The following is a 26,562-nucleotide window of genomic DNA, read 5'->3' on the forward strand; positions in this document are numbered from 1 at the left end:
TTGGCTTGGCCATTTGAAGTCTGGTCTGGCCACCTGCTGTTTGGTCTTGCCACCAAGGGACTGGCTTAGCCACCCAGGAACTAACCTGGCCACTCAGGAACTAACCTGGCCGCTCAGGAACTGGCCTGGCCACTCCGGGACTGACCTGGTCACCCGGGGACTGATGTGGCCACCCAGGGACTGGTCTAGTTACACTGGAACTGGCCTGGCCACCCAGGGACTGGCCTGGCCACTCTTGGACTGATTTGGCCACCCGGAGATTGATCTAGCCACTCGGCAACTGGTCTGGCCACTCGGTAACTGGCATGGCCACACGGGGATTGTCTTAGCCACCTGCAGTCTCGTTTGGCCACTTGGGGACCATTCTGGCCACCTGTGAGGTAAGGGACCCTCGACCACAGAGTGACTGTGTGGTAAGGGACCCTCGACCACAGAGTGACTGTGAGGTAAGCGACCCTCGACCACAGAGTGACTGTGTGGTAAGGGACCCTCGACCACAGAGTGACTGAGGTAAGCGACCCTCGACCACAGAGTGACTGTGTGGTAAGGGACCCTCGACCACAGAGTGACTGTGAGGTAAGGGACCCTCGACCACAGAGTGACTGTGTGGTAAGGGATCCTCGACCACAGAGTGACTGTGTGGTAAGGGACCCTCGACCACAGAGTGACTGTGAGGTAAGGGACCCTCGACCACAGAGTGACTGTGAGGTAAGGGACCCTCGACTGACTGTGAGGCAGGCAACTCATGGCTACATGTTGAGTGGTACACAGACGGGCCCATGAGAGGCATTTCATCAGGGGGTACGAAGTCTCTTTCAGGCCTCCTTCCCTTCTCCATTAGACATTCGTGTTTTTCTTTTTTTTATCCAGAGAGAGAGAGAGAGAGTGCAATGGAGGCGCCTCCTCCACTCAGCTGATTTTCTGTATTTGTGGCCCAATGCTCGTATACTCCCTCCATGATAAATATAAATATAAATATAAGTGAAATATACGAAGATCAGAGAGAAGGAAGCGCGTCTGACCTGAACATCTTTGTTTATGGTATAATACAGATAATGGTACAGTGACAGGGGCAGTGATACAGGAAGAACAGGGTACAGTGACAGGTGCAGTGATACAGGAAGAACAGGGGTACAGTGAGAGATGCAGTGATACAGAAAGAACAGGGGTACAGTGAGAGATGCAGTGATATAGGAAGAACAGGGGTACAGTGAGAGATGCAGTGATACAGAAAGAACAGGGGTACAGTGACAGGTGCAGTGATACAGGAAGAACAGGGGTACAGTAACAGGTGCAGTGATACAGGAAGAACAGGGGTACAGTGACAGGTGCAGTGATACAGATGTGAGGGCAGATGACGGCAGGTCTGACCTTGAGGACGATACAGGTGTACGAGAAGATGACAGCTACCATTGGGGCCGTCCAGGCGATGACCAGCAGGAGGTATATAAAGCTCCGGTCCACCCAGCGCTCTGACAGGTAGTCCACAGTACACCCAGACAGTACACCCTGGGGCGTGCGGGCGTGGGCGTGCGTGTGTGGGCGTGCGTGGGGAAGAGGAATGACAGGTCGTTAGTTCTGTACACAGAACATCGATATGATAAATAAAGAATAAACCTGGGCTTTCGGAGAAAGACTTAAGTTGCTGTTTCCTGTGTGTGGCGGGGTAGCGCCGGGAATGGATGATGGCAAGCAAGTATGAATACGTACATGCGATTATAAGTATATAAGTATAAGTATATAAGTATATAAGTATAAGAATATATGGTGTGGGAGGAAAGTTGTTAGAAGCAGTGAAAAGTTTTTATCGAGGATGTAAGGCATGTGTACGTGTAGGAAGAGAGGAAAGTGATTGGTTCTCAGTGAATGTAGGTTTGCGGCAGGGGTGTGTGTGTGATGTCTCCATGGTTGTTTAATTTGTTTATGGATGGGGTTGTTAGGGAGGTAAATGCAAGAGTTTTGGAAAGAGGGGCAAGTATGAAGTCTGTTGGGGATGAGAGAGCTTGGGAAGTGAGTCAGTTGTTGTTCGCTGATGATACAGCGCTGGTGGCTGATTCATGTGAGAAACTGCAGAAGCTGGTGACTGAGTTTGGAAAAGTGTGTGGAAGAAGAAAGTCAAGAGTAAATGTGAATAAGAGCAAGGTTATTAGGTACAGTAGGGTTGAGGGTCAAGTCAATTGGGAGGTAAGTTTGAATGGAGAAAAACTGGAGGAAGTGAAGTGTTTTAGATATCTGGGAGTGGATCTGGCAGCGGATGGAACCAGGGAAGCGGAAGTGGATCATAGGGTGGGGGAGGGGGCGAAAATCCTGGGGGCCTTGAAGAATGTGTGGAAGTCGAGAACATTATCTCGGAAAGCAAAAATGGGTATGTTTGAAGGAATAGTGGTTCCAACAATGTTGTATGGTTGCGAGGCGTGGGCTATGGATAGAGTTGTGCGCAGGAGGATGGATGTGCTGGAAATGAGATGTTTGAGGACAATGTGTGGTGTGAGGTGGTTTGATCGAGTGAGTAACGTAAGGGTAAGAGAGATGTGTGGAAATAAAAAGAGCGTGGTTGAGAGAGCAGAAGAGGGTGTTTTGAAGTGGTTTGGGCACATGGAGAGGATGAGTGAGGAAAGATTGACCAAGAGGATATATGTGTCGGAGGTGGAGGGAACAAGGAGAAGAGGGAGACCAAATTGGAGGTGGAAAGATGGAGTGAAAAAGATTTTGTGTGATCGGGGCCTGAACATGCAGGAGGGTGAAAGGAGGGCAAGGAATAGAGTGAATTGGAGCGATGTGGTATACCGGGGTTGACGTGCTGTCAGTGGATTGAATCAAGGCATGTGAAGCGTCTGGGGTAAACCATGGAAAGCTGTGTAGGTATGTATATTTGCGTGTGTGGACGTATGTATATACATGTGTATGGGGGGGGGGGGGGTTGGGCCATTTCTTTCGTCTGTTTCCTTGCGCTACCTCGCAAACGCGGGAGACAGCGACAATGTATAATAAATATAAATAAATATATATATATATATATATATAATAGGAAGGAGGAAGAAAGAAAGATGGAATCAAATTAAAGAGATTCTTTGTTCGAGTACAGGATGTTTGATAACGGTCAATCCTCGTGAGCCAAGTCTTAACACACCAGCTGTGGGAAGCAGCAGCCAGAAGCGTGCCGTGGTAACAGCGACACGGTGTACTGCGTCCATGAGACCAGCGGACGAAGTGATATCTGGAGGGGGGGAGAGAGAGAGAGAGAGAAACGAGGAACCTCACGGGGGACAGAGTGGGGGCGGAGTGATGGCAAAGAGGAATCAATGAGACGTAATGTTTTTGATTCCATTCTCACTCTCGGAGGTAACATGACAGTCCGTGGGAAAGACTGACAATTTTAGACCCCTTGGCTCACTTCTAAGTTATCTATTCTAGACTTATATTTATCTATTGCCGACGTGAGGTTCGGATCGAAGAGCGAGAGAGGGGTTTTCCCCAACCCTCCAGCTACAGCAACCGGCAGCCAGAACAACAATAGACGGCAGAGCCATGCCTGGTGAAGTGCGCCTGCGTCGACTTCAACATGACAGAACGACCAGGGAAATCCTACCATAAAACATAATAGCATCACCCCATCCTCTCCCCTACTACAATAGAGTCTTAGGATCTGGTTAGGATCTGGAGTGAGAAAACGGCATTAACGATTATGTCATTTTTTTTCCCCCGGGTGTTCATCCAGCAGAGGAGTGAACTGTTGGAAAATTTGTCCTCACAGTTTATGAAAGTTAGTCTTTGCATTAACAACGTTCAAGGGGAATACTCCAGTGTTCAACGCATCTATTTGCAAAAGAAAATTTTTTCCCCGTATCTAAACTGCACCTTTTAGCTTGAAGTTTTCATTCCATTTGTCGTGGTAACTGTATTCTCTTGTACTTCCAAAGATCCTCGTGACTTACATAGTCGAACTTACTCAAAACTTGTATCATGTAGGTCACCAGTAAGTCTATATTCCATACTACGAGAGAGGGATGTGATCTTCTCAGCTTCTCTTTATACACCACTTTTGTCAGAGATGGAATCAGTTTTGTTGCCTGTTTCTGCACTTGTTCCTGTGTTTCCTCATTTGTTCATGTAATCTGAGGACCAGAACTGGACTGTTTATTCAAGGTGGAGCCTTAACAAGGCAGTAAGATGGCTCAAATTTGTTTCTTGTGTTTTGTCTTCGGTGATCCTAACAATAACACGCATCATTCCGTTCATTCATCTTGGTTTGCTGCTCGACTCCAAGATCCATCCCTTCAGGTGTCCTAGTTTTAGATGGGCTACACTGTGGCAGGCGTGATGCAAGGGGATGGAAAAGTCTCGAGTTTTTTTTCTTTTTTTTTTTTAGAGAGACGAAATAAGCCAGCAAGGATCAGAGGAAAGCTCAGACATACACTGCCTTACGAGCTGGGGTGATGGGCCACCTGGGTCGTACCGCACGCCTTCCCCAGCTGGTGCTGGAAAAATACTCGACAGATATTGCGCGAAAAAACAAAAGAATGGAAATGGTATAGGCGGGGTTTGAAAACATTGGGGAGAGAGAGAGAGAGAGAGAGAGAGAGAGAGAGAGAGAGAGAGAGAGAGAGAGAGAGAGAGAGAGAGAGAGAGAGTCCAGACCCACAGTAAGGCACCGAAATGGTCGACTTTATTATCTGGCGAGTGTGACGGTGGTTGATGCGGTGGGAGGAGAGAGGAGGAAGGATTAAATCACAGAAGTTACTGGAAAATACTTTTGATTAAAGAATAGATCAATCAGTAGATGTGGAAGTCAAGTCAGTTGTGCGTGACTTTACGAAGAGCAGGGTTGTGTGATTCTAAGCTGGAATGGAAGTTTTATGAGACTCAGAGAAAGGCAGAGTTTCTTAGCCCAGGCATCAGTACAAGGACCATCAAATCAGAGAGATCTGGTAGGAGACGGAGTGCAGGACCCCCATATCCCTGCAGACACCCTCTGCTATACGGTCAGCACAGCTGGAGGCATTCTGGCCACGGAATGAGTATCCATCCCATGGAAAGTCAGCCAAGAAGCTGTGAAGGGATGACAGCCAAGCCCTCCCACAGTGCCAAAGTTTGCATTTCGAGTGGGTGATTCAGTGTGGGCGTCGCCCACACTGAAAATGATGAGATAAGATTGTGGTGGGAGGACTCTTAAGTTGGCAGATAGTGTTTGCGAAACGGGAACATCCAGAGGTGAACAGAAGTTGAGAGTGTTGGCAGAGCCTCCGTGACGATCGGGAACTTGGGTTGGGCGTTTGGTTTATTTACTCCAGATTATTAAGGAGGGGAAAGCTTAAGGGACCTGGGCTCCACTGAAATTATCCCGGGTAAAGCAGTCCTTGTGGCCTATACCGCCATCCCGTGTGTACAGCGTTGCAACACACTGATGTCAAGACAGCAGAGCTTCGTGGTAGGATGGAAGTTTGATATTCAAAAAGCTGTACAAAGTTTGAAGAAGCGGAGGAGAGAGAAGGGGCGCTGGGGGGTAATATGGGAAACATAAAACCACAGTTGTAGAAGAGAGATAAGTTTTGAGCCAAGTGGCTTCAGCGCTGGGAGGCTCAAGGTGCACGAAAGAGCAACGGGTGTTTGATACTATGGTAATGCACAGGAGGAGCAAACTTGGAGAGTTGGAGAGATCAGGGGAAGATGATGTAGAACAATGGTACTGTGTAACGGTGAGGTTGGATCCAAGACTGCGAGTAACTGAAGAACTGAAGAGAAACAGAGACGGGTCTAGGAGCAGCGTCGGAAGGATGTGGTCGCTTGATGACGATAAAAGACGCTCTGGAAACCGTCCAGCACCTCCTCAACCAGTGGCGTCGTTCCTCCACAGCGGTAGAGAGACAGTAAGATGCTGTCTGCCAGGATTACAGAGATGGGAGCAATGTATTGCGACGTGTGAGTGATGAGATGTTAGCAATCCCTTGTGTAGGTGAGGCGAGATGAAAACAATCGACCTGGGCCAAGGAAGGGTACATGACAAACACCGCAGTACTGGCTCACTGCGTCTCCCTCACTATTCCTCCTGATACCCAGGCTGTAGCACCTCACTGGTCGATGGCTGTATCAATCATATTCTACTACAGAGATGCCGACCCATGACACAGCAGCTACTGCCTCCGTCTGATGACAGTGGCACGATATGACGGCTGAGACGCATCGCATTGTGCTGAACGTATAGCGGAGTTTAAAAAGGTCATTTTGCTAGAATGGAGTCCGATGTCATCTCAACCAGATATTTGATATGATCGCACCGGCTTTGATGTCTGTCGCAATAGACACGAAGTGTACAGGGACTAGGAAACTCCTCACTACCCCCTGAATCTCACTCCACTTTCATTCTTCTTGGAATTAGTGCAAAGTTATATGTAAGTGTTGTAATCTAGCTTCTGATATTTCTGGTCCTTCACCGGAGACATATTCAATAACTTCTGCACTTCAGCCTTTCCGACGTGTTGTCTCTTGCTGTCCAGCTGACACCTTCAACTGATAGAGCCTCTCGCTTGGTTGGTGCCATATTTACGTCTTAGTCATTGTATGATTCTGCATCTAATCCCTTGTCCTCTTCTTCTCCCACTGAACCTATGCCATCTAATCTAACAACCTCGTCTCCTCCCACTGAACCTATGTCACCTCTTATGTTCTCATCCCACGAAGTCTTGCGGCTACTCTCCCAGCGTCAGGTGGACGTGGCGTAGGGCCCAGATGGCATCCTTCCTAAAGTCAGAAGCGAGAGCACCTCTGAGGAAGTCCTGATGCTTGCTCGTCTGTTTCGTTTGTCTACGAACCGAGACTCTTCTTCTGTCCACTAGGAAGCACGCCTTGGTGCAGCCCATCCCTAAGAAAGGAGACCGCTCTAAGTATCCAACTATCGCCTCGTTGTTCCCACTTCTGTTATCTCCAAAGTCTTGGAAACTCTCTTATACCCTCAATGTCTCAGACACGTAGAATCCCATCCCTTGCTCCCTGATGACCAGTCTGGGGTTGGCAATGCATGGTCGACTGGTGGTCTTCTGAATCACCTCTGGTCCTCCTCTAGCTCCACCTCTCAGGAATTTTGATAAGACTTTGGTCGCAGTCCTCGATATCTCCAGAGCATTTGACGGTGTGTGGCATAAACTTTTGACTTTCTAGTCTCCCATCCTTTGGTTTTTGTGCTTCTCTCTGTTCTCTGATGCATAGCTTCCTTTCCAAACAGTCCATTATGGCAGCCGCTGGACGGAGTCACTACTGCCTCTCTTCAACAACAGTGTTCCTCTGGATTCCATCCTATCACTACTGCCTCTCATCTTATCAACAACAGTGTTCCTCTGGCTTCTATCCTATCACTACTGCCTCTCATCTTATCAACAACAGTGTTCCTCTGGGTTCTATAATATCACTACTGCCTCTCATCTTATCAACAACAGTGTTCCTCAGGGTTCTATAATATCACTACTGCCTCTCATCTTATCAACAACAGGGTTCCTCTGGGCTCTATCTTATCACCTATACCCTTCCTTCTCTTCATAAATAATCTCTTTTCAAGTTCTAATATCCTTCACTTTTGAGCTGATGCTTCCACTTTGCACACTTTCGTTTCTCTCTTCCTATTAACACGCGTTCCCCTTCTCGCTTTCAGAATATAGTATTCCCTTCCTCATTTCTGACCCGTGCAATATCTCGGGATGGGAGAGCAGCATCCCAATTAGTTTCCACGGTGCTAAAAGGTCATTTCACCTTACGTATCTTCCTAAGTGTCCCTCGTTCCCTTGTGTTCACTTTCAAAACACTGCTCTCTCCTGGCAACCCTCCCTAACCACCATGACCAAAGTCCACATCCCAAACACTTGCGGTGTTGTACAGATGCCGTGCGACTTGTGAACACCTGTATCACATCTACAGATGTTCTGTTCGTTCTAAGGTAGACCACAAGTGCTCACATGTCCAGCGTGGCTCATCCACCATCTGTCTACTGACCAGAGTGGAAGCAAATAGCCTTCCAGTCTCATTTAGTTCCTCAGGCGTCCTTTTCCTCTTCTTCTTCTTCAAACCGCAGCGTTACAGCTCCCTCTCTGTCTCTCTCTCTCTCTCCCCGGAGTGGGTATGGGGGCAGCTCAGGGGCCGTGTGGCACCGGGGCAATGGATGATGATGGAAGGTCCAGAGACGTGAGAGCAGATGCAGTCTTGCCAGCCCCACGTCTGGAAGGCTCCAGCATCATGCAGACGGAGCAACTACTGGTGTGCACTGTGGGTTCCGCCAAATTCTTAGGATAGCGAACTTCATGGCTCTCTCATCCCCTCTGTACCATCCTGCAAAAGAACAATATAAAACTGTGATCATGAAAAATAATATATATATATATATATATTCTTTTCTTTATATATATATATATATATATATATATATATATATATATATATATATATATATATATATATATATATATATAAACTTATGACTTTATTTCACCAATGACTAATGTGCAGGAGATAGAACATATCCCATATATGACATTTTTCAATAACATTGAAATTTTGAAGAAAAAAATTAAAATCAATTTTTTTTTCCAATTTAAAAGAAAAAAATTCTATTCTTTTATGACATAAAATACCGCCATCCACCAAGTGTCTACCTTACCTTCCACAGTTGTACTGAAGTGTTGGCAGGGGAAATGAGGTGGCTCACATTTCTCATGATTCCCGGGGGGAAAGACAGGCCAAAATATGGCTCGTAGGCCTGGTACATCTTGTCTGAGGCTGCCTCACTGTACGTTTTGCGCTCCTGTTTTGATAAATTGGCCGAAGACGTAGCCAAATGCGTCTGTCGGATGCTGGCAGCGTCTAGATGTCATCTCAGAAAAATGTATGTATTATATGCATCCACTTAAGCAGCGAGATCTAAACTGAAGTGGTTGAATTAAGGCCTTGATACATATATCCTATCTATATTACTGGAAACTTATAGAAAGTTCTGTATCAGCTACTCGACAGTGACTTTATCTTGGACCTTCTGAAAAAAAAAATGTATAAATTTCAAAATATCACTATTTTGACCACATAAGCAGACTCAAAAGGGAATACAAGCCATTTTCTATACCTTTTGGACAAAATTAGAAAATAACACTTATTACTCAGGAACAAAAAAGTAAAAATCCTGATGTTGAAGAATGATACAATGATGTTTCCTTACACCCTCACACATGGGTTAATCAATGTTAGTATGACAGCACAACATGGCCAGGGAGAGATCAGTGGTTGAGAAGGTAGCATGATGTACCACCACCATATAATGACTGATGAAATGAATTAGTCAACACTGGAGAGTGACAAGTGATGATCAAGCCTAGATATTAAAAGAGTTGCTCTGACCGGAGCTTATTCCAACCATCAATAATGTCGTTGTTAAAGAAAATATCTCGTAGTCCACATTAACTCGGTGACCTCTTCAATTTTAATCCATCTCCTCTCGTCGGTAATGCTGGCGCTACCGTAAAGAAATGTTCAATATCGACGTTGTGGAATCCTTTAAGTATTTTGAAACATTCTATTAATTCGCCCTTGATGCACCTCTTGCTGAGGGAAAACAAGTTTGATTCTAGCAGTTTCTCCTCATATGGTTTGTGACACAAGGAAGGAATCAGCTTACTTGCTCTTCGCTGCTCTGCTTCCAGTTGAAGAATGTCCTTACTCAAGTGGAGGCCCAAACCTGCACACTATATTCCAGGTGTGGACTAACTAGACATAGGCATAGTGACAATATCACATCCTTGCTTGTATACGTAAAGTTTGTTAATAAATCGTAACATCGTATATGTTTTCTTGGCAGCTGAAGTTACAATGTTGGGAGACGCTGAAGTTACTGGAGACAGCGGCCTCTAGATCCCTCACAGTAGCTAGGGTGGCCTTTATCTTGTGCTCCATCACTTCATAATCGAATCTTCTATTTACGTTTCCTACTGGTAACACCTGACATTATTGACGTTATATGACATTATACGTTTCTCATTGTTGATCTATAAAATCTTTTAGGCTCTCTTGCAATACTCATTGTGTAATCTCTCTTGGCTTCTTTAATAAGGCTTTTCACTTGTCTTCTGATTGTGTTACATTGCGTAGCCATACTTGCGTCGTTGTCTGATGTCTTACGTTTACAGAGTTTATTACTAGGACGTATAGCTCTTGCAGTAACTTGGGAAGACCATTCAGGCATGTTGTGGTTCATATTACTTCTGTCCAGCACGGGAATGTATGGGACTTGATGGTACATAAACTGACGCTTAAAACTGGCCCATAATTGCTCTGGGCAGGAACCAACAAGTAAGGGGGAGGCTCATTAATGCGTCGCGTAACCCATTCCAATCCGCCCTTTTTTAAAGTTAAGGGTAATAATAGTACTGGTCTTGGAGGAGTCGGTTTTGATAGTAACATCAAACTTAACCATGTTATGGTCACAAGTGCCCAGATGTTCACCAACATGGGCGAGTATGAGTTAGTATGAACTCTTGGGAGGCAGGAACTAGATGAAGGTTATCATAGCTTCCTTCGTCGGGTGGGTGATGGTGTGGTAGTGAACATCGTCTTCGACCAAGTTGTTACGTCTGGCAGATTCACCAGCTACACCTGAGATAGTGTGATAATGGATTCCTGGAAGATTATAATCACCCTAAGAGTGACTTGAGTCTTTATCCTGTATCGCTCGTTGTCAACTCTCGTACAAGAAGTGTCAATATCTACTGGCTTACTGGGGCGTGAGTGAACCACGTTGATGTAGAGTGTGTAAGATTGTGTGTTGATGTGAAGACACACACAAGTGGTCCACAGCAGCAGCAGATGTTGTGGTGTGAAGTATGATGGAGGTGAGGTAAGGTTCCACATACAACAACAGTACAGTGCTTCCTCCTCCTTGACCATCTCTGTCCCTTATATTGTACACGTCTGGTATATTGTACTCCCAGATCCTTGTGTTTCGTGTTCAAAAAATGTTCCTGTTGGACCAATGCTAACAACGCGTTCACCGTTCACCAAACGATGCAGTTCAACCCTCATGTTGAGGGGGGGGGGGGGTGATCTTATAGCCATGTAGGAATCACCGAATTCCTTTCACTGGTTTCTGTAGCATCCTGGCGACGGTGATGCCATCTGGTGACCTAGGTGTGATGACCAAACCCCTCCCCCCCCCCATGACCTGGATCCCTGAGGTCACTGCCTGGTGGGGGAGGGAAGGGAAGGGGGATGGAAGGGGGGGGGGGGATTGGATCCGACCTGCCTTATGTGTGTGTGTGTGTGTGTGTGTGTGTGTGTGTGTGTGTGTGTGTGTGTGTGTGTGGACGTGCCCTTACGACCCGACCTGACCCCGCCCGCCCGTCTGGTGTGGCCAACACACGCCCACCACCTCTACCGGGCCAGCATCTACACAGACACAGGCCAGAGAGAGTGAGAGAGAGAGAGAGAGAGAGAGAGAGGTAGAGAGAGATAGAGAGAGAGAGATAGAGAGAGATAGAGAGAGAGAGATAGAGAGGTAGGTAGGTAGAGATGCTCACCTCTGGAACGTACCGGTTCCAGCCCAGCAGCGGAAGCGCTGTCACGACACACGAGGCCACCCACACCACGAACACTACCACCCTGGTCTGTACGACCCCACCCACCACGGGGTCAGCCAGGGAACACACGGGGTCAGCCAGGGGGCACACGGGGTCAGCCAGGGAGCACACGGAGTCAGCCAGGGAGCACACGAAGTCAGCAGCAGGAGTACACGTGGGCAGAAGACGTAGTCAGCAGGACAAGACGTGGACAGCAGGAGTACACGTGGTCAGGAGCGTAGTCAGCAGGAGAAGACGTGGGCAGCAGCAGGAGTACACGTGGTCAGAAGACGTACTCAGCAGAAGACGTGGGCAGCAGGAGTACACGTGGTCAGAAGACGTAGTCAGCAGGAGCACACGTAGTCAGCCGGAGTACACGTGGTCAGCAGATCACGTAGTCGGCAGGTGGAGAAGAAAACAAGAGATAAGTCAGCAGGAAACCACAATTCAAGAAGATTAAAGTAATCGGTTGTGATGGTGAAGGCTTTATGGTGTCAGCAGGTGACCAGGTGGCATGTCAGCAAGGACCAGGTGGTATGTCAGCAGGGGATTAAGTGGTGTGTCAGTAGGTGACCTGGTGGTATTTCAGCAGGGGACCAGGTGGTATGTCAGCAGGGGATTAAGTGGTGTCAGCAGGGGACCAGGTGGTATGTCAGTAGATGACCTGGTGGTATTTCAGCAGGGGACCAGGTGGTATGTCGGCAAGGGATTAAGTGGTGTCAGCAGGGGACCAAGTGGTATGTCAGCAGGGGACCAGGTGGTGTGTCAGCCGGGGACCAGGTGATATGTCAGCAGGGGATTAAGTGGTGTCAGCAGGGGACCAGGTGGTATGTCAGCAGGGGATCAAGTGGTGTGTCAGCAGGGGTCCAGGTGGTGTGTCAGCAGGGGACCAGGTGGTGCGTGGTCAGGTGGTGTGTTAGCAGGGGTCTAGGTGGTGCGTGGTCAGGTGGTGTGTTAGCAGGGGTCCAGGTGGTGCGTGGTCAGGTGGTGTGTCAACAGGGGACCAGGTGGTGTTTCAGTAGAGGAGCAGGTGGTGTGTCAGCAGGGGACCAGGTGGTGTTTCAGTAGAGGAGCAGGTGGTGTGTCAGCAGGGGTCCAGGTGGTGCGTGGTCAGGTGGTGTGTTAGCAGGGGTCCAGGTGGTGCGTGGTCAGTGGGTCAGGTGGTGTGTCAGCACTGATCAATATTCCTATATAACTCACTGAACACTGATCAATATTCCTATATAACTCACTGAACACTGATCAATATTCCTATATAACTCACTGAACACTGATCAATATTCCTCTACTCACTGAACACTGATCAATATTCCTCTACTCACTGAACACTGATCAATATTCCTCTATGACTCACTGAACACTGATCAATATTCCTCTACTCACTGAACACTGATCAATATTCCTCTACTCACTGAACACTGATCAATATTCCTCTACTCACTGAACACTGATCAATATTCCTCTATGACTCACTGAACACTGATCAATATTCCTCTATGACTCACCTAACACTGATCAATATTCCTCTATGACTCACCAAACACTGATCAATATTCCTCTATGACTCACCACTGATCAATATTCCTCTATGACTCACCTAACACTGATCAATATTCCTCTATGACTCACCTAACACTGATCAATATTCCTCTATGACTCACCTAACACTGATCAATATTCCTCTATGACTCACCAAACACTGATCAATATTCCTCTCTCTCTCTCTAGATCTGGCCTTTCATACGTCAATATCAGTATGTGGTTCATGTCCTGGTATGTGGCGTATTGTGCCTGCCTCATGGTGAACTTGGCACTGGTGGTGCCTGCCTCATGGTGAACTTGGCACTGGTGGTGCCTGCCTCATGGTGAACTTGGCACTGGTGGTGCCTGCCTCATGGTGAACTTGGCACTGGTGGTGCCTGCCTCATGGTGAACTTGGCACTGGTGGTGCCTGCCTCACGGTGAACTTGGCAGTGGTGGTGCCTGCCTCATGGTGAACTTGGCAGTGGTGGTGCCTGCCTCATGGTGAACTTGGCAGTGGTGGTGCCTGCCTCATGGTGAACTTGGCAGTGGTGGTGCCTGCCTCATGGTGAACTTGGCACTGGTGGTGCCTGCCTCATGGTGAACTTGGCACTGTTGGTGCCTGCCTCACGGTGAACTTGGCAGTGGTGGTGCCTGCCTCATGGTGAACTTGGCAGTGGTGGTGCCTGCCTCATGGTGAACTTGGCAGTGGTGGTGCCTGCCTCATGGTGAACTTGGCACTGGTGGTGCCTGCCTCATGGTGAACTTGGCAGTCGTGGTGCCTGCCTCATGGTGAACTTGGCACTGGTGGTGCCTGCCTCATGGTGAACTTGGCAGTGGTGGTGCCTGCCTCATGGTGAACTTGGCACTGGTGGTGCCTGCCTCATGGTGAACTTGGCAGTGGTGGTGCCTGCCTCATGGTGAACTTGGCAGTGGTGGTGCCTGCCTCATGGTGAACTTGGCAGTGGTGGTGCCTGCCTCATGGTGAACTTGGCAGTGGTGGTGCCTGCCTCATGGTGAACTTGGCAGTGGTGGTGCCTGCCTCATGGTGAACTTGATAGATGTTGTTTAAACAAAATCTTTCTCGCGATGACCTACATGTATCCAGTTGACCCGCAGGATCTGTGATAATACTGAGATGTGCCTGTGACCTCCAGGACCTGTGACGTAACAGAGACGTCTTTGTGACCTCCAGGACCTGTGACAGGTAACAGAGATGGACTTGTGACCTCCAGTAACTGTGACATAACAGAGACGTATTTGTAACCTCCAGGACCTGTGACATAATAAAGATATCTTTGTGACCTCCAGGACCTGTGACAGGTAACAGAGACGAATGCATGACCTGTAGGGCCTATAGCGGGTGTAGAGAGATGGACCTGTACATTGGAGAACCTGTTATGGATGTGGAGAAAATTTCCTCTGTGACCTGGGGATCCTCTGTGTGTGTGTGTGGGGTGGTGGGTGTTGGGACGTACCAGTGACCTGGAGATCCTGAGGTGGGTGTTGAGGGACGTACCTGTGACCTGGAGATCCTGTGGTGGGTGTTGGGGGACGTACCAGTGACCTGGAGATCCTGTGGTGGGTGTTGGGACGTACCAGTGACCTGGAGATCCTGTGGTGGGTGTTGGGGACGTACCTGTGACCTGGAGATCCTGTGGTGGGTGTTGGGGACGTACCTGTGACCTGGAGATCCTGAGGTGGGTGTTGGGGGACGTACCTGTGACCTGGAGATTCTGTGGTGGGTGTTGGGGGACGTACCAGTGACCTGGAGATCCTGAGGTGGGTGTTGAGGGACGTACCTGTGACCTGGAGATCCTGTGGTGGGTGTTGGGGGACGTACCAGTGACCTGGAGATCCTGTGGTGGGTGTTGGGGGACGTACCTGTGACCTGGAGATCCTGTGGTGGGTGTTGAGGGACGTACCTGTGACCTGGAGATCCTGTGGTGGGTGTTGAGGGACGTACCTGTGACCTGGAGATCCTGTGGTGGGTGTTGAGGGACGTACCTGTGACCTGGAGATCCTGTGGTGGGTGTTGGGGGACGTACCTGTGACCTGGAGATCCTGTGGTGGGTGTTGAGGGACGTACCTGTGACCTGGAGATCCTGTGGTGGGTGTTGAGGGACGTACCTGTGACCTGGAGATCCTGTGGTGGGTGTTGGGGGACGTACCTGTGACCTGGAGATCCTGTGGTGGGTGTTGAGGGACGTACCTGTGACCTGGAGATCCTGTGGTGGGTGTTGAGGGAGAGGCGCACAACACGGTACCGGTCCAGACTGATGGCTGTGAGGAACCAGATGGCAGACAACCCCGCCAGCAGCGACACCGCTCCGTACGCCTCACAACCTGACCACAAGAGACTTTAATGACTTGATCTATCTATCTATATATCCATCCATCTATCTATACATTTCTTTTTTTTCATACATTATCGCTATTTCCTGCATTAACGAGGAAGCGCCAGGAAACAAATGAAAAAAGAGGCCACATTCGTTAACACTCAGTCTCTAGCGGGTTATGTGTAATGCACCGAAACCACAGCTCCCTCTCCACATTCAGGCCCCCACAAAACTTTCCATGGTTTACCCCAGACGCTTCACATGCCCTGGTTCAGTCCACTGACGGCACGTCGACCCCGGTATACCACATCCTTCCACTTCACTATATTCCTTGCACGCCTCTCACCCTCCTGCATGTTTAGGCCCCGATCGCTCAAAATCTTTTTCATTCCATCCTCTTTGTCAACCTTTCCTCACTCATTCTCTTCATATGTCTTCATATGTCCAAACCATTTTAACACACCCTCTTCTGCTCTCTTAACCACACTCTTTTTAGCATCACACATCTCTCTTACAGTCTATTACTTACTCGATCAAACCACCTCACACTACATATAGTCTTTCAAACATTTAATTTCCAACATATCCAACCTCCTCCGCACAACTCTACATATAGCCCATGCCTCGCATTCATATCATATTGTTGGAACTACAATTCCTTTAAACATACCCATTTTTGCTCTCCGAGATAATGTTCTCTCTTTCCACACATTCTTCATCGCTTTCAGAGCCTTCAACCCCTCGCCCACCATACGACCTATTTCCACTTACATGGTTCCATTCGCTGCTAAGTCCACTCCCAGACATCGAAAACGGTTCACTTTTTCTGTATTCAAACTTACATCCCAACCAACTTGTCCCTCAACCCTGCTGAATGTAATAACCTTGCTCTTATTTACATTAACTCTCAACTTTCTCCATTCACACATTCTTCCAAACTGTGTCACCAACTTCTGCAGTTCCTCACTCGAATCACCCACCAGCGTTGTATCATCGGCGAACAAAAACTGACTCACTTCCCAGGCCCTCTCATCCCCAACAGACTGCATACTTGCCCCTCTCTCCAAAACTCTTGCATTTACCTCCCTAACAACCCCATCCATAAACAAACTAAACAACCACGGGGACATCACGCACCCCTGCCGCAAACTAACATTCACTGAGAATCATTCACTTTCCTCTCTTCCTACTCGTACAAACACTTTACACCCTTCATAAAAACTTTTCACTGCTTCTAACAACTTGCCTCCCACACCATATATTCTTAATACCTTCCACAGAGCATCTCTATCAACTCTATCATATGCCTTCTCCAGATCCATAAATGCTACATACAAATCCATTTGCTTTTCTAAGTATTTCTCACACACATTCTTCAAAGCAAACACCTGATCCACACATCCTCTCTAATGTGAACAGCTTCTAATATCTGTCGTCTCCTCTGATCACTGTAACTAGTGATAATTTTGGTGTTATTCATTATAATCTCCCTGGTTAGCCACGGTCCACGCCTTTGTTCATGATGTTTGATTCCACCTTCTTGTAAGTGGAGCGAGAGGTGGCGGCTCAGTGTGCAGGAGGTATGTCCAGTGTAGTTTATGTGGCGAGGCTGACACTCGCCCAATATTACATTGGCATTCATAAACCACATCTGTAGACTGACACATCCAGTGGGACGTCAGTAGGTCCTGCTGACTGACACATCCAGTGGGACGTCAGTAGGTCCTGCTGACTGACACATCCAGTGGGACGTCAGCAGATCCTGCTGACTGACACATCCAGTGGGACGTCAGTAGATCCTGCTGAGTGACACATCCAGTGGGACGTCAGTAGGTCCTGCTGACTGACACATCCAGTGGGACGTCAGTAGGTCCTGCTGACTGACACATCCAGTGGGACGTCAGTAGATCCTGCTGACTGACACATCCAGTGGGACGTCAGTAGATTCTGCTGACTGACACATCCAGTGGGACGTCAGTAGGTCCTGCTGACTGATACATCCAGTGGGACGTCAGTAGGTCCTGCAGACTGACACATCCAGTGGGACGTCAGTAGGTCCTGCTGACTGACACATCCAGTGGTACGTCAGTAGATCCTGCTGACTGATACATCCAGTGGGACGTCAGTAGATCCTGCTGACTGACACATCCAGTGGGACGTCAGTAGATCCTGCTGACTGACACATCCAGTGGGACGTCAGTAGATCCTGCTGACTGACACATCCAGTGGGACGTCAATAGGTTCTGCTGACTGACACATCCAGTGGGACGTCAATAGGTCCTGCAGACTGACACATCCAGTGGGACGTCAGTAGGTCCTGCAGACTGACACATCCAGTGGGACGTCAGTAGGTCCTGCAGACTGACACATCCAGTGGGACGTCAGTAGGTCCTGCTGACTGACACATCCAGTGGGACGTCAGTAGGTCCTGCTGACTGACACATCCAGTGGGACGTCAGTAGATCCTGCTGACTGACACATCCAGTGGGACGTCAGTAGATCCTGCTGACTGACACATCCAGTGGGACGTCAGCAGATCCTGCTGACTGACACAACCAGTGGGACGTCAGCAGGTCCTGCTGACTGACACATCCAGTGGGACGTCAGTAGATCCTGCTGACTGACACATCCAGTGGGACGTCAGTAGATCCTGCTGACTGACACATCCAGTGGGACGTCAGTAGGTCCTGCAGAGTGGGCGGGTTTCTACCCACACTGTGACATGGATCGAAACCTGGCCATACTTTAACAGTGGCACGGGGGGATGAGGGGTATAGAATACCACTACAATAAAGATCATCATGACATCATCATAATCAGTGGGGTAACCAGTGGTAGGCCACTACAGTGGTAAGCAAGGATAGACTTTGAGAGTGACTGTAGGATCGTGCAGCAAAATGTCATCCTACGTACCCAAGCGGCCGTGGTGTGGTGTGGTGTGGTGTGGTGTGACGTGACGTGACGTGACGTGGTGTGGTGTGGTGTGGTGTGGTGTGGCGTGGTGTGGTGTGACGTGGTGTGGTGTGACGTGGTGTGGTGTGACGTGGCGTGGTGTGGTGTGGCGTGGTGTGGCGTGGTGTGGTGTGGTGTGGCGTGGTGTCGTGTGGTGTGGTGTGGTGTGACGTGGCGTGGTGTGGTGTGGTGTGGTGTGGTATGGTGTGGTGTGGCGTGGCGTGGTGTGGTGTGGCGTGACGTGGCGTGGTGTGGTGTGGTGTGGTTGGGTCAGGTAGGGTGGTGGTGTGTCCTGTCATCCTACCTACCCAGGCGGCCGGTAGCAGGACGCTGCAGGAAGGAGTGGATGATGAAGATGGGAGCCTTGGACATCATAAGGAGGTCGGCCACGGCCAGGTTCACCACAAGCAGGTTGGAGGCGTTCTGTAGCCGTTTGTACCTGCAGGAGACAGCCAGAGGTTAGTTTGTACCTGCAGGGGACAGTCAGAGGTTAGTTTGTACCTGCAGGAGACAGCCAGAGGTTAGTTTGTACCTACAGGAGACAGCCAGAGGTTAGTTTGTACCTGCAGGAGACAGCCAGAGGTTAGTTTGTACCTGCAGGAGACAGCCAGAGGTTAGTTTGTACCTGCAGGAGACAGCCAGAGGTTAGTTTGTACCTGCAGGAGACAGCCAGAGATTAGTTTGTACCTGCAGGGGACAGCCAGAGATTAGTTTGTACCTGCAGGAGACAGCCAGAGATTAGTTTGTACCTGCAGGAGACAGCCAGAGATTAGTCTGTATCTGCAGGGGACAGCCAGAGGTTAGTCTGTATCTGCAGGGGACAGCCAGAGGTTAGTTTGTACCTGCAGGGGACAGCCAGAGGTTAGTTTGTACCTGCAGGAGACAGCCAGAGGTTAGTTTGTACCTGCAGGAGACAGCCAGAGATTAGTTTGTACCTGCAGGGGACAGCCAGAGGTTAGTTTGTACCTGCAGGGGACAGCCAGAGGTTAGTCTGTACCTGCAGGGGACAGCCAGAGGTTAGTCTGTACCTGCAGGGGACAGCCAGAGGTTAGTTTGTACCTGCAGGGGACAGCCAGAGGTTAGTTTGTACCTGCAGGGGACAGCCAGAGGTTAGTTTGTACCTGCAGGGGACAGCCAGAGGTTAGTTTGTACCTGCAGGGGACAGCCAGAGGTTAGTTTGTACCTGCAGGGGACAGCCAGAGGTTAGTTTGTACCTGCAGGAGACAGCCAGAGGTTAGTTTGTACCTGCAGGGGACAGCCAGAGGTTAGTTTGTACCTGCAGGAGACAGCCAGAGGTTAGTTTGTACCTGCAGGAGACAGCCAGAGGTTAGTTTGTACCTGCAGGAGACAGCCAGAGGTTAGTTTGTACCTGCAGGAGACAGCCAGAGGTTAGTTTGTACTTGCAGGAGACAGCCAGAGGCTAGTATGTACCTGCAGGAGACAGCCAGAGGTTAGTTTGTACTGCAGGAGACAGCCAGAGGTTAGTTTGTACTGCAGGAGACAGCCAGAGGTTAGTTTGTACTGCAGGAGACAGCCAGAGGTTAGTTTGTACCTGCAGGGGACAGTCAGAGGTTAGCATGTACCTGCAGGAGACAGCCAGAGGCTAGTATGTACCTGCAGAAGACAGCCAGAGGCTAGTATGTACCTGCAGAAGACAGCCAGAGGCTAGTATGTACCTGCAGAAGACAGCCAGAGGTTAGTTTGTACTGCAGAAGACAGCCACAGGTTAGTATGTACCTGCAGGAGACAGCCAGAGGTTAGTTTGTACTTGCAGGAGACAGCCAGAGGCTAGTATGTACCTGCAGGAGACAGCCAGAGGTTAGTTTGTACTGCAGGAGACAGCCAGAGGCTAGTATGTACCTGCAGGAGACAGCCAGAGGCTAGTATGTACCTGCAGGAGATGGCCAGAGGCTAGTATGTACCTGCAGGAGATGGCCAGAGGCTAGTATGTACCTGCAGGAGATGGCCAGAGGCTAGTATGTACCTGCAGGAGATGGCCAGAGGCTAGTATGTACCTGCAAGAGACAGCCAGAGGTTAGTATATACCTGCAGGAGACAGCCAGAGGTTAGTTTGTATATGAAGGAGACAGCCAGAGATTAGTTTGTACTTCCAGGAGACAGCCAGAGATTAGTTTGTACTTCCAGGAGACAGCCAGAGGTTAGTTTGTACCTGCAGGAGATAGCCAGAGGTTAGTTTGTACTTGCAGGAGACAGCCAGAGGTTAGTTTGTACTGCAGGAGACAGCCAGAGGTTAGTTTGTACTGCAGGAGACAGCCAGAGGTTAGTTTGTACTGCAGGAGACAGCCAGAGGTTAGTTTATACTTGCAGGAGACAGCCAAAGGTTAGTTTGTACCTGCAGGAGACAGCCAGAGGTTAGTTTGTACATGCAGGAGACAGCCAGAGGTTAGTTTGTACATGCAGGAGACAGCCAGAGGTTAGTTTGTACATGCAGGAGACAGCCAGAGATTAGTTTGTACTTGCAGGAGACAGCCAGAGATTAGTTTGTACTTGCAGAAGACAGCCAGAGATTAGTTTGTACTTGCAGGAGACAGCCAGAGGTTAGTATGTACCTGCAGGAGACAGCCAGAGATTAGTTTGTACTTGCAGGAGACAGCCAGAGGTTAGTATGTACCTGCAGGAGACAGCCAGAGGTTAGTATGTACCTGCAGGAGACAGCCAGAGGTTAGTATTTACCTGCAGGAGACAGCCAGAGGTTAGTATGTACCTGCAGGAGACAGCCAGAGGTTAGTATGTACCTGCAGGAGACAGCCAGAGGTTAGTATGTACCTGCCGGAGACACCGAAAGATAGTTTGTACGTGAGAGAGAAAACCGAGAGAAAGTTTGTACCTGACAGAGACAGAAGTGGCCAGCCTTATCTGGGGTACACACGAAGACAGAACCACTACTATCGTAACATCAACTACCACTACTATCATAACATCCGCTACCACCACTACAACATCCGCTTGCACTTCTGTAACATCAATTCACCATGACTACAACATCAACTACCATGACTATATCAAATATTACGACTACAACATCAACTACCACCACTATCAACATCAACGTCCACTACTATAACATCTGCTTCCACTTCTATAACACCAGCTACCACTACTATAACACCAGCTACCACTACTATAACACCAGCTACCACTACTATAACACCAGCTACCACTACTATAACACCAGCTACCACTACTATAACACCAGCTACCACTACTATAACACCAGCTACCACTACTATAACACCAGCTACCACTACTATAACATCAGCTACCACTACCATACACTAGCTACCACTACTATAACACCACTACCACAACACGAGCCATCACCGTCTGACAGGATTAATTAATACATCTTCTCACACCAGGGGGACACGTCCCCCCTACGTATGTATCTTCCAACACAACGTCTCAGTTTCGTCTTAAAACATCCCAGGTTGACGCTGGGAGTGGACGTAATAGCGTCTCGTTGAGAACAGCGACAGAAGGAAAACACAACACGATCGCCATATCCGAATCTCGTCGCCTGTCAACATAGCAGTCGCGAAAGAAAGATATAAAAAAAAACAGACTTTAAACGAGCAAAATTTAAATGGTGTTCGTATTGCACTTGATATGCAAACCTGGGATGATATAGCCACTGAAAATGACATGAACGTAGCTTGGAAAAGCTCCAGGAAAACCTTCAAAGCAGCACAGGGAACCTACGTGCCAAATACTACTAGTAATAGTCTATTTCTACAATGAAGCCAAAGTGGTGCAACGGGGAAATAAGGAAGTACTTGATATCTAAAACAATATCTGATAAAACTCTCAGAGAATCCAATAACCAACATTATAATGTAACTTATACAAACTTGCATAAAGTAAGAGAGTTAGTTATTTATGACAGAGTAAACACGTCAAATATGAAGTAAGAGATTTAGTTATTATGACAGAGTAAACACGTTAAATATGAAGTGCTTTGCTCTTAATAACAGTGTTCTACATCTATGTTAGAAGCAAGAGAGTCATTACCCAGTCAACAGACACAGTAATTATGGGAAACATTGACTTGTTCCAACAAAGTCATGGTTCAAAATGTTAAATCAAATGGCTTTTTGGCATCTGTATTTACGATCGAAGACACGACCCATGTCCCGAATCCTGTATCATAGATAAGAGGGACAACCCTCTTCAACATATTGACCTAAAAGTAGATAACATATCTTCAACAAGAATAGGGATGAAAATAAGAATAATGGCAGGCCCTGATAAGTATATGGCAGGCCCTGTAAGGTAATGGCAGGCCCTGATAAGTTAATGGCAGACCCTGATAAGTTAATGGCAGGCTCTGATAAGTTAATGGCAGGCTCTGATAAGTTAATGGCAAGCCCTGATAAGTTAATGGCAGGCACTGATAAGTTAATGGCAGGCCCTGTTAAGTTAATGGCAGGCCCTGATAAGTTAATGGCAGGCTCTGATATGTTAATGGCAGGCCCTGATAAGTTAATGGCAACCCTTATTAGTTTATCCTAGAACACTGAAAGAGGCGAGAAATGAGGTAGTTAGGTCCCCCTAACTGCCCTTTCTAATAAGTCACTTGCAGCAGACAAAGTTCCAGATGAGTGGAAGTTGGCCAATGTAGCATCGATCATCCAAAAATGTAATACGTCACTGCCCGGAAATCGTCCTATTAGCTCCGCGTCTGCTGTTGGACAACTTATGGAGACCATCGTTCGAGGTGGAATTATAAAATCATTTAGAGGATCATGATAGCATTATACATCATTCAGAGGACCACCACTTCATAAACTGAACTTGCACCTGTGCTTGCTCGTCTATTCCGTGTCTGTGTACAAACCAAAACTTTTCCTTCTTCTTGGAAACATGCGATGATACATCCCAACCATAGACCCTTGTAACTACCGTACTGTTGCTTTGACATTTCACCATTTCCAAAGTCTTTGAATCCCTCCTCAACTCCCATATCCTTAATCATCTTGAATGACACAGTCTTCTCTTTGGTCACCAACATGGCTTCCTGAAAGCAAGATCCGGTAATGATATTCCTTCCTATCTTACTAATGCCTGGTCATCATCCCTGAAGGATTTGGGGGAGTCATGTGTAGTTCCCCTTGACATATGCAAAGCTTCTGACAGGGTGTGGGACCGGGGTCTCATCTCTAAGCTTCCATCTTCTGGCTTTCCTCCCTCAGTTTGCTCCTCATATGTCCAGCTTCCACTCCAGCAGATTTATCTCTGTGGTTGTTGATGGATCAACATCTTCCCTCCTTTGCGGTGTCTCGCAAGGTTCTGTCCTGTCCCCTACACTATTTCCTTTTTTTTATCAACGCTTACCTCCTCTTCCACAAATAACCAAATGTACTCATACGCTGACGACTCAACTCACTGCATTCATCTACATCCTTCAATTTCTGCTCCTTCTTCTCTAACTCGAACTGCATCTCGTCTTGACACAGCTTCCTCAATAAACTCAGACTTGGACAGGATATCTCATTGAGGTAGAAAAAAATCTTAACTTTAATGTCTTTAAGACCCAATTTCTACCCATCTTATCGCACACTTCTAAACTCTCGTCTCTCCTTTACTGGTTCTGCAATTCTAAGTCTTAACTCGATGTACGTACTTGGTATTACTGTAACATCCACTCTTTCTTGGAAACCCGATGTTACGGGAATAGCTAAGTCTGCCTCTAAGAAACTGGCTGTCCTGTTTAGATGTCGAAATCTGTTTTTCTTCTGAACAGGGTGGTTCTAGCTCAGCATCCTTACTTAATAGCAGTCCGCCTTATAAACTGTCCCAGGCTAACTTCCAAACTTGACCCCCTTGCCCTACGCCGCTATGTTGGTTCACTTTCCCTCTTCTGTAGGTATTACTTTGGTTTTTGCTCCCGAGAGCTGGCTGCTTGTGTGCCCCCCACCACTACCTAGACCATGCAAGATTCGGGAAGCTACTGCGTCACATGATTACTGTATTGCCGTTGGCAACCCATGGGTAGGCCATTTTGATAAATGTTTCTTGCCCTACACCTCGAAGCTCTGGAACTCTCTATCCTCTCATGTCTTTCCCAAGAACTATGACCTGGAGAATCATAGAAGACAGGTGTTTCACGTCCTCTGAAATTCGTAAGTACTTTTCCTTATCTTTTCTTTTTCCCTTTCAGAATGCTCTCTGTATTTCAATTAAGGCCTGGCTTTGATGTGGACTGTTGTCCGTGACTGCAGCCTCTAATGTAGAAAAAAAGAAACTACCACCACTATACTATTAACTACCACTGCTACCACCACTACAACATCAACAATACTGCTACATCACCAACTAACACAACTATAACATCAACTACCACCACTATTACATTAATAACACTGCTACAGCACCAAGAGACACCACTCTAACATCAACTACTACTACCATGACATCAACTACCATCTATACATCAACTACCACCACTATAACATCAACTACCACCACTATAACATCAACTACCACTACAATACCTAACAACTACAGCATGGACTACTGTAACACTAACGCTACGAGGTTAGATATAATAGGAAGTGTGGTCAATACTACCTGCAGTAGAGGGTGATGTGGTCAATACTACCTGCAGTAAAGGATGATGTGGTCAATACTACCTGCAGCAGAGGATGTGGTCAATACTATCGACAGTAGAGGATGATGTGGTCAATACTACCTGCAGTAGAGGATGATGTAGTCAATACTACCTACAGTAAAGGATGATGTGGTCAATACTGCCTATAGTAAAGTTCGATGTGATCAATACTAACTGCAGTAGAGGGCGCTGTGGTCAATACTAACTGCAGTAGAGGATGATGTGATCAATACTACCTGCAGCAGAGGATGTGGTCAATACTATCTGCAGTAGAGGATGATGTGGTCAATACTGCCTGTAGTAAAGGGTGGTGATCAATACTAACTGCAGTAGAGGGTGATGTGGTCAATACTAACTGCAGTAGAGGATGATGTGGTCAATACCACCTGCAGTAGAGGGTGATATGGTCAATACTATCTGCATTGGTCAATACTACCTACATTAGAGGATGATGTGATCAATACTACCTGCAGTAGAAGATGTGGTCAATACTACCTGCAGTAGAGGATGATGTGGTCAAAAATACGTACAGTAGAGGATGATGTGATCAATACTACCTGCAGTAGAGGATGTGGTCAGTACTACCTGCAGTACAGGATGATGTGGTCAATACTACTTGCAGTAGAGGAGGATGTGGTCAATACTTCCTGCACAGAGGAGGATGTGGTCAATATTACCTGCACAGAGGAGGATGTGGTCAATATTACCTGCAGCAGAGGATGATGTGGTCAATATTACCTGCAGTAGAGGATGATGACAGCCAGGTTGCCCACGAAGGCCACCAGGGTCAGGATGGTGAAGACGACCCCGAGGATGATGTGTAGTATTGGTGAGGGCTGAGGGAACCTGAGCCAGTGGTCAGGGATGAGGGCCATCAGGTCCTCTGGGGCGTTCATACCTGCAATGTAAACAACAACCATTGACCTCACACCCTCTCTCTCTCTCTCTCTCTCTAAATCCAATTAATATATATTTTTTTTTTCAAACTATTCGCCATTTCCCGCGTTAGCGAGGTAGCGTTAAGAACAGAGAACTGGGCCACTGAGGGAATATCCTCACCTGGTCCCCTTCTCTGTTCCTTCTTTTGGAAAATTAAAAAAAAAAAAAAAAAAAAAAAATTGAGAGGGGAGGATTTCCAGCCCCCCGCTCCCTTTCCTTTTAGTCGCCTTCTACGACACGCAGGGAATACGTGGGAGGTATTTTTTCTCCCTATCTCAATCAATATCCCTATCGCTATCTCAATCAATACCCTCCCATATAATTTACCAGGAATACTCAACAAACTTATACCTCTGTAATTTGAGCACTCACTCTTATCCCCTTTGCCTTTGTACAATGGCACTATGCACGCATTCCGCCAATCCTCAGGCACCTCACCATGAGTCATACATACATTGCTTAACCTTACCAACCAGTCAACAATACAGTCACCCCTTTTTTAATAAATTCCACTGCAATACCATCCAAACCCGCTGCCTTGCCGGCTTTCATCTTCCGCAAAGCTTTTACTACCTCTTCTCTGTTTACAAAATCATTCTCC

General features: G+C 47.7%; 1 protein-coding gene across 1 annotated transcript in view; it reads right to left on the bottom strand.

Annotated features, from left to right (window-relative positions):
* The window catches only part of LOC139747137 (opsin, ultraviolet-sensitive-like), a 102,834-nt gene that overhangs the window by 18,802 nt on the left and 57,470 nt on the right, over positions 1 to 26,562 (bottom strand). The window contains exons 5-9 of the mRNA XM_071659054.1: positions 25,761 to 25,920; positions 18,703 to 18,833; positions 15,316 to 15,449; positions 11,544 to 11,630; positions 1,372 to 1,509 (exon numbers count right to left, since the gene is read on the bottom strand). Coding sequence (XP_071515155.1) covers positions 1,372 to 1,509; positions 11,544 to 11,630; positions 15,316 to 15,449; positions 18,703 to 18,833; positions 25,761 to 25,920 — 650 coding nt within the window. The remainder of the gene's footprint in view (positions 1 to 1,371; positions 1,510 to 11,543; positions 11,631 to 15,315; positions 15,450 to 18,702; positions 18,834 to 25,760; positions 25,921 to 26,562) is intronic.

Source organism: Panulirus ornatus, chromosome 67 (assembly GCF_036320965.1).
Source record: "Panulirus ornatus isolate Po-2019 chromosome 67, ASM3632096v1, whole genome shotgun sequence".
In the NCBI taxonomy this organism is placed as follows: Eukaryota; Metazoa; Arthropoda; class Malacostraca; order Decapoda; family Palinuridae; genus Panulirus; species Panulirus ornatus.